Here is a 9109-nt window from a genome sequence, read left to right as displayed (position 1 = left end):
AGCAGATATCAGGATGGTTGAAGTCCCCCAACAAGACGAGAGCCTGCGAGCGCAAAGCCTCCTGTAGCTGGAGTAAGAAGGCTTTGTCAATAGGCTCCCCTTGATCGGGCGGCCTGTAGTAGACACCAACCACAAGGTTCCCTTTGTTGCCACGGTCTCCGATTCTTACACATAAGCTTTCAACCTGCTCGTGGCTATTCTTCAGAGACAGCTCTTCACAGTCTATCCATTTCTTGATGTAGAGGGCAAGTGGGTAGGAGATGATAAGGCATCTCATTTGACTTGAATGGGGCTTGGAACTGTTTTTGCAGCAGCAGTACTGCTCACAGACCTGTTTCCAGAGGTGAAGTATCAGGAGCCAACAAAGGATCAGCTGCAAGAGTTGGTGTCATGATCTCACCCACTGCTTTTTAGGATGTGAAGAAGCAGGAACTCCACCTGTTCCTCCTTCTCTAGCATTCATCTAAATCCAGCTGCCACACTTTCCTGGGGTCACCCCAACGGCTCTGGGTGGGAGCATGGCAAGAGATTTTCATGTTTTCCTGCTGTTTTTGCATTAGCAGATGTCATGTGACTTCCCATATATTTGAAATGCCAATGGAAGTGGTCTAGTTTACATCTCCCTAATGTAGGCTGACATTGAAATGTACTGGGGATCATTTGCATTAGGTACAACAGGGGCTGTGGAGAGAATGCATTACTCTTAATGTGCTGAGGTGCCCTCCCACAGAGAGGGAGCCCCTCTTGGGGAAACTTGCCTTTGTTTTTTTGAGACAGTCACCATAGTGGTGTCAGCTGTGCAGAGCGTTTTGCCTCTTGCTCTTCATTCCTTTCCCATCCACGGACTGTGATGTGCCCTCACCTCCATTGGAAATGTCACTCCACTCCTCCTCCTGCTCTCTCCATTGGCACCAAAGAAATTGATTTTGATAGGGAGGTGGGGAAAGATGGTTGGAATGGATGGGCTCTGAATAGTCCTGCCTGATGCTGATGGCCCCTTGCCTCTCCTCTCCCTCCCTGCAGAGGCCTGTGGGTAGGGCTGCGAACACTACCTTCAATTAAAGGGAAAGTCAGTAGGGCTGATGGGAAGGACAGCGCTGGGAAGCAGAACTTGCTGCAAAATGCTCATACAGCCAAAGTGCTTTAAAGATTTGTAAAGATCTCTCTCGCGCCTATCAATGAACATAAGCTTTTTCCTGCCTCAAAGAAGTTGCTGAGAAAATCTAAATAGGCAGAGCCGTTGCCATGTCCTGAACTTCCACTGTGGTGTAACTGACAGAGAAAGGCTGTACCTACAGGGCTTCCCCATCCTGCCAGAGCTTGGGACTCTATGGACACAGCTGAGCAACTTTGCTTATTACCCTACAACCTTTGTGTCACTGGTCCTACACTGAGCCCTTGAAAAGTCATGAGGGAATGCAGAATACATGCATGTGACAGGAGCCCTTTGGCCAGCATTGCAATGCCACAGCTCAGCCCTTCCCTCTGTCTTTCAGCACATGACAACAACACATTGTCAACTTGGAAAAGACTTGGAAAAGACTCAGGATTCAGATCAAGATACGAGAGCGTTGTGCTATCTTGAAATAATCCAGTAGTTGAAGCCAGCACAGCTGGAGATTCGGCTGAGCTTGAGCATAGTGTTACAAACAGAAAGATGGAGAGTGGACTATCCTTCAGTAAGCCGAGTAATGCCAGAAAATGGCAAAGTGCTTTAGGAGATTTGTACTCCAACACCGCCAGTCTGCTAGCCTTGTAGAGTTTGACAAGCATCAGACGTACAACTACTTGTCTCTTACCCAGAGATGTCCTGGCTGGCGTAGAGTCTCTCTTGATCCAGAAGGAAACCCAGGAAAGAACAACAGTCAGGATGCAGGGAATGTAGGTCTGAATGGCAAAGTAACCCATACGTCTACTTAGGTCAAAAGAAACTGTCATCACCATGTACTCCCCTAGGAAAAAGCAGCAGAGACATGGGAATCATAACGTGGCTTCCTGAAACACAAAAATCAGCAAAGTTTCAGAATTTGGAGTGTTTCTGATGAGGTTTTCTTGTTGTTTTAAGTATCTGGCCAGCTGGCTTTGTGGCTGCACAGATTTTTAGCTTCATGGGCAGCTGTGTAGCTGGCTGAGTAGGTTTGGTGACTCACTGGCATTGGGGCTGGATTGCTGGTTTTGTGGCTAGTGGACTCTGTGGCTACCTGGTTGGCTTTCTAGCTGTCTGATTTAGTGTCTTTTTGACTAATTTAAGAGCTGAATTTGTGGTTGCCCAACTGGCTATCTATCTGCCTGGCTGGCTATGTGGCCACTAGGCTGCATTTGTACTGGCCTGGCTGTGTGTCCAAGCACACTGAAAAGCACACTGTCTGGAAAAGTTTCAGGGAAGGAACTATAGAGAGTATTCATCTTCAGCTGATTGCTGCAAGGGATTCTTTTCTGCAGAAGCTATTTAGCTGTAACAGGCTAAGTGGCGGGGCTTGCCAACTAACTACCTAAGCTGTGACAAAGGAGGTGTCCTTCAATCACTTTCATTGAGACTCTGGTTCTGCCTCTGGAAAAGGCATGTGGTGCTGTACCTCCTAATTGCTCATTTGGCAACTTACAGCTGAGGTTATTCTTCGTTTTCAGAGGCTCCTAGTGAGTATTGGAAGAAAGACACCTAATAGCTCTAGGGTTAAGATGGAGCTTGCAAGTAATTACCAGAAAAGGGAATTACAAATGTTGGACAGCCGCTGGTGCATTCAAGACACTTTTACTGCACCACTTCTTGCCCCTGTTTGTGCTGCCTTACTACACCAGTTAGAGGCTGGCTGCTGGTGTCGGCAACAGCAGCTTTCTGCAGAGTGGGAGAAGCAATACCTGAACTTGCTGCTTCAGAGGACTTAAAAATATCAGCTCACCCCACCTGCAGGATCCCAAAGAGGCTTTCCTCAGTTGTCTGCAGGAAGGAAAGGGGATGCAAGCTATTATGAGGAGGAGGAGGAGCTGAAGGGCCTCCATTCCCTGGTTTCTTCACACATGCAGCCTTGTTCCTGTCTCTTAAAGCATAATTCAGGTATTCATCAGCCCACACAACTTTAGAGAAGGAAAGATTGAGACCTGCAAGTTCTGCTTTCCTCACCCCTGTTCCAATTATAAGCATCACCCAGGGATCACATAGTATGCACGTACTACAGCAAGAGGGGATCTGAGCTCCATCTCCACTCCCTCCTGGCCCATCAGTTAGGGATAGCTTCATTTCAGTCAGAGATAGCTTCATTCACATCATCATTGTCTCCACACAGTTCACAGATTTCAGTAGTTCTGGCCTACCCCTGCTTCGTCTTCCCCTCACCCTTCATCTCCATCATTTCTGCTCTCTCTAGCAAAGGTCCATCCCTTCATTCTTACATTTCTCTAAGTGTGCTGTTGTGACCTTCCTTCCCCACTATTGTGGAGCTGTCTGATGACTCCTTTGCCTCCCACAAGGTCTCCAACACACTGGTGTTTCTGTGGTCTGTCTCCCTTTGCCTCACCTGCCCCGGTCCTGAGAACTTCCGAGGTGTTCCTCAGCCCTGTGAAGTCAAACTGGTAGAGCCTCCAGGTGCGCTGGTCAGAGACCTCAATGGAGTAGCGCCTCCAGCGATAGACAATCTCCTCACGTGGGTAGCCATCTGGGAAAAGGGGCAAGCACATCAATGAAAGAGTATGTCATGGCCTCCACCTCATTCACATCCCTGACTGCAAAAGCACTGGCATCTCACTCTAGCTGTTTTGTAAACATGAAGCTTTCAGGCAGGTATTTCTGATGCCTTTTGTTTAGATACCCTCAGGCATCCCCACATGCAATGGGAGTAGGGACAGCATCTCCCTTGTGGTCTGCTTCAAATCCTAGGGATGGGAAAAGCAGTGCTAGAAATGTAGCCTTCACTGGTGGCAATGAGACTTGGGTTAGTGTAACAGGACTCCCCCAGCCTGAAATCTTTAAGGATTTTAGCTCCCTGAGGCAGCATGGGGCCTTCACTACTCCTCATGACTACCTTCTCTTCCCAGGCATAAGTACACCAGGAATACAAAGCTGCCAACATGGGAGGTGGTGTGGCTGTGGCTGCTCTGACTATCTCTGTACCTCTCACCCTGGGAGCTGATCTATGCATGGAAAAGAAAGGGTGAATTCTCCACGGAGAATGAGACTTGGCTCCTGCAGGCTGGTGCACGGCTTCTCCTGGCTCTGTCTTTCTTGACAAAAAAACAAGCCTACTGTGAAGCAGGGACCTCTACACCTACGAGAGAGTTTGTCAGAGGAGGGAAGGAGCAAGAGCTTGGCAGCTAACTAAAAGTGTGTTTCTAATTATCAAGCATGTATGGCATGTACTGTTAATTAGCAAAGATTGAGGGGTGGTGGGAGATAAGGGGACGATATCTCCTCAGCATGCTGCCTCCCTGTGAAGCACCTCCGAGCCATGGGAAGCAGGCGAGGCGAAGCCAAGCTAAGATGACTAAATCAAATTTCCAACCAACGCATGAGGACAGGAATCTCTTGGTGCAGAAAGGCTCCCTGCAGAATTACCAGTGGAGATGTGCCAACATCAGCGTCCCTCTCTGCTGATGAGAATGGACAAGTGCGGCATGAAAAGGGAGGTCTGAGTGCCCCTCCTTTGCGATGGCCTTGGGTGCACGAAGTTGGCCTGTCTCTGGGCTGAGGTCTGGAAAGCCAAGCTGTCCCCTTAGAGAGTGGGGGAAGAGGGAAGATGCAAGGCAGAATGGGTACCATTTGTCTGCCAGCTGAAGGGACATATTCTGTCTAGTAGGTCAGAGTGACCAGAAGGTCAGTGAAATAATCATCTCCAACCATCCACCCAAATTAAGGAGAAACTCAAGAGGTGCTGTGAATCTGTGCCTGAAGACCTCTGCTAGCCCAGGAGTGGGAGGATGCTTCAGGGCATTACGAGTAATGGCTCAGGAAAAGAGTCATAGAGATTGGGTAAAAAATGTAGCTAAAGGGTAAGATTCTTCCCCAGAAGAGTTTTATTCTACTGAGGTTTCTCTACTTGCCTTCTAAAACTATTTTTTAAATATGTATACTCACAACTGGAAAAAACCAATGGGCAGGAGTGAGTGTCCATTGGGAAATTCTGCAGCTGGAGCAGACATTCAGCTTCGATCGTCAGCCTGAGAGAGGAAGGGAGAGAGACTGAGATTTTGTGTTGGTGAAGGTAACTTGATTCCAACACCACAATATGACAGAGTGATTCCCGCTTCCTTGAGAGAGAATCACTAATTTGTTGGAGAACAATCTGTTTGCAGGAACATTTCAAAACAGCAGCAAAACAAAACATATGTTTGGATGTTTTCAAAGTGCGAAAACACATCTAATTTTCGCATTCAAAAAGCCTTTTTGTTTAAGTGATCTTTTCAGATTCATTTATGGGAGTGAGAATTTATGGCAACAAAAGACAAATGTTTATTATCAGAATGAAATAACTGGACTGACAAACATAAACTTTTAAAGGATTTTGGTTTAGGAAACCATTTGTAGTTTTGACTTTTTTTCTAGGTATGATATGGAAAACCAGTTTGATTTTTGTGAAGCCTTCATCCTGGGAAGAGAAAGCCCATTCTGCAACCAGTACTACATGTGTACTCCCATCAGCACTGGGAGACATCTCCACTACTCCATCCCAGGGCATCTGGAAACCTCCTCTACTTTGACCAGCTCCTTGTTCCCTCACCTCAGCAGCCAGCTACAGTGCCTGCTGGATGTACCTGAGCGTGTAGAGCACTTTTCCGTCATTCCAGATGCGGAGGAGCTGATTAGGAGTGGTTATCCAGTGGGAATCAGCCCGCTTGGAGTTCCTAAAAAAGGTATCTGGGATCCAGATGCGGCTCACCATGTTGGTGTTCAGCGTAAGGGCCTTCAAAGTGCTGTTGAAACGAAGACGCCGGTCATACCACGTCTGAGCAAAGAAGATATCAATGGTGTATTCCTGTGAAAAAGAAGGAAGAACGTGTCTTTCTGAGAGGGATTCAGGCAAAGCAGAACCCTGTCCTCTGGTCTGCAGGCCACCATTTTAGAGTCACGGCCAGAACATTTGCTTTTTAAGTCTGGGAGCAGGTGCTGGTGACCACTGACACCTTTCCAGGCTCATCTTTAGCTCAGGGTCAGGACATCCGTGGCACACTTAGGAAGAGCCAAAGACTGTGTGTTAACTGGTGGGCTGAGCCGTAGCATGTTTGGCCTGGCCCATGCCTGGAAAGCCAAGACCATATGGACAAGGGCTTTGGCCTCCTCTTGACGGACAACTCAAGCCAAACACTCCTTTTAAGCATAGGCATGAAGGGGCAGTGTGGACATTGGCTGAATCCAACCCTAAGTTCAGCTACACCTTTCACACACAGGCAAGGAAAGCTGCTCACCATCTTACCAAAAGTGGCAAGCAGACAGCTCTTTCTGTTATTTATTAAAATACAGCCCAGCAGTGCTCCATGTACCTCATTTGTGCATGTAGCAATAGTAGTGTTGTGCATAAACCTAGTGAGAATCCACCCCTTGCTACTGGACCTATACTGTAAATGGTTTATATGAAAAACTAGGGCATTATGCGTTCCTGGGCAGATACCCCTTGCTGAAGATAAAAGGAACCTGGGGCAGGGGCTGCTCGGGACCCAGCTCTTGGTGCAGCCCGTTCAAAGTCTTGACTTTTTGCAGACAGAAAACAGAGTTTCCACCATAATGAGGACCTTTGGTTTTGGTGAGAGACAGGGTGTCCTAGCTCACCCATAACTAGCATTTCTGGGAGGCAGGTCCTGTCCAGGTTGGACTGGCATCCACATCATTAGCCCACTATTCTGCTGCTTGCTGCTGCAAGCCAATTTGCTCCTTCTTACCCTCTTTTTTCAGCCTGCCTGAGAAGGTGGTAATTAGGGCTGTGCAGGAGCATGTCTGGCACTCAGTGGCTCTCTGAACCAGACCCCCAAATCCAGTTCTACCAGCCCATACGAAAGGCTGTCACCTGTTCCTGACTGCTCCTCTCTGACTTGGATTTTACTCCCTTTCACTCCTGTTAAACCTCAATGACCATGGAGGCATTGTCTCCCTGTCTCCTGTGGGCAGAGGTGAAGTGTCTGACTTTGCCATCTCTCCCTCTCATTCTCCTCCTGCCTCTATTGATTTATCTCAGTGGAATTTTTATGACTGCAGCATATCCTCCCTCCGCTGCCCTCGCTGCTGGTTCAGAGATGACTTCCTCAAACCGTGCTGTTAAAATAGATGCAGCACTCTTAGTGTGCTCCCTTGGTCAGCATGTCCTGCTTGGGGGAGCCAGAGCAGGGCAGCGCACAACTCCGCACTTCATTTTCCTCGCCCTCTCTCCACTGTCAGCCAACTGGTGATGAGTGATTGATTGGTACCAAAAATGTCCCTTGCATAGGAATGAGATCATGAGAAAAAAGCATTTGCCATCAGGCAGTCGAGTCACGCTCTGGGCTGATCCTTCACCTTGGTCAGACGTAGGGATGAGCAAAGGTGATGGGAATGAGGTCCTAATATATCTCTAAATGAGGACAGATGCAGTATGTTCAAAGTGAGGGCGTTGCCTCTACAGTTCATTCAAAACAGACATGAGGAGACACAGAGCTAGGATAGCAGCAGCCCTCAAAGCCAAGTGCACAAGCATGGCCACTGCCCAAAAACAGGAGGTGGGAAGAGCCTATTCCAGCATCTGAGTGCTCTGGATCACACTGGGTACTGCTTGGATATAGGGTGTGTGGTGATGGAGGCATTTGGATGGAGGTTGTGAAACAGTGAAATAGAGCCCACAGGTGGGCAAAGAAGCACTGGCACAGCAGGGACAAGATAGGGTACCAGCTGCCCAAGACAATGACACATACGGGGAAGGCTGACTTTATTCTGCTTGGGGCCATATTCTTTTCCTTGCCAGCTGTTGGGACCAAAATAACACAACATTTGACATATTCTCCCCCACTCCTGCAAACCCTGTTTGAGCCAGTATGAGCTTACATTGCTCCGCCTCAGCAAGATCTCTGGTGTAGGAGAAAGCAACCAAAAATGCAATGATAAATCCATGTTAGATGCCACTGTCAGTTTCTAACTCCTACCTGGAGTCATTTGTGAGATCTCGCTTCTGGGCTGGCTGCTCAGGTCAGGTGTCCTGCTGTAAAGTTCAGCATTCAGGTCTGGGATAACCAATACTAATGTTTCAGGAAAGTGGAGGGTCAGCTATCCCAGAGGTTTAGTATTTCTTGTCAAGCCCAGATTTTCAGAAGGGATCAGCATTAAAGAGCTCCCCTTGTGCCATTGACAGCCAGCCTTTGCAAAAGGTGTACTGCACGAGTTATTCAGCTCTTCTGAAACATCTGAGCTGTTATTGTCACTGTCCTGTGGTTTGATCTAATTTCAGTGGCTATTATAAGGACAGCTTAAGTTCTTCTTAAGAAGAACTTACTAGCTGAGCTGCCTACATTGCCTCTAGGTGGGGAACCCACTGGGAAATGTTGGCATTTACAAATGTATTTTCATTCATAATGATCTGAGGCAAGATTTATACAAAAATGCTCCAGCCTTTGGGAGCACTTTTACCCTTCCCGTTCTTTCCCTCATCCCGCTGCAGGAAGTGAGCAAGTGGCTGTGTGGTGCTTAATTGCTGACTGGGGTGAAACTACAACAGTTCCTGAAGACTTTAGCACCTTTTCCCATCAGGTACAGTTTGCATTGATGCTGAGGGGCCTCGCACGACTGCAACTCTGCACTGATCAGCTCTAGGACTGTGCTCAGACCTTTCTCTGAGCATTAATCAGATCCCACTTAGCTGTAGGCATCTAATAAAGGTGACTAAAATAGGAGGTGTTTGACCATGGGTACCCTACAGTCATTGGAGAGGGGTAGGCACTTCTGGAGGGAGATCCCAATATGAAGCAGTCCAAGCTGTCTTCTGGAAAAGCTTTTACTGACCTTAGAAGAGTCCAGGCTGATCAAAGCTGAATAGTTGAAGTTTGGCAAGATGAGCTCAGCCCCTAAAACTTACGGCAGTGCTGTTTCTTGAACTCCTGCAACCCTGTAGTTTCTCTCTGCCCCTGATTCATTCTCAAGCATCAGAAAGAGACTTCTCAA

The 9109-nt window shown here is 47.7% G+C and overlaps 1 protein-coding gene across 1 annotated transcript in view; it reads right to left on the bottom strand.

Moving 5' to 3' along the window:
• Positions 1 to 1799: 1799 nt before the first annotated feature.
• LOC104625121 (gamma-aminobutyric acid receptor subunit gamma-4) overlaps positions 1800 to 9109 on the bottom strand; it is a gene marked incomplete at its 3' end in the record, with an annotated part of 25458 nt that continues 18148 nt past the window's right edge. Inside the window, exons 4-7 of the mRNA XM_010292666.1 lie at positions 5746 to 5966; positions 5069 to 5151; positions 3516 to 3653; positions 1800 to 1952 (exon numbers count right to left, since the gene is read on the bottom strand). Coding sequence (XP_010290968.1) covers positions 1800 to 1952; positions 3516 to 3653; positions 5069 to 5151; positions 5746 to 5966 — 595 coding nt within the window. The remainder of the gene's footprint in view (positions 1953 to 3515; positions 3654 to 5068; positions 5152 to 5745; positions 5967 to 9109) is intronic.

The sequence above is a fragment of the Phaethon lepturus genome, unplaced genomic scaffold (assembly GCF_000687285.1).
Source record: "Phaethon lepturus isolate BGI_N335 unplaced genomic scaffold, ASM68728v1 scaffold15668, whole genome shotgun sequence".
Taxonomy (NCBI): Eukaryota; Metazoa; Chordata; class Aves; order Phaethontiformes; family Phaethontidae; genus Phaethon; species Phaethon lepturus.
Note: the sequence above shows the minus strand (reverse complement) of the source record. Positions and strands in the feature narration are given on the sequence as shown.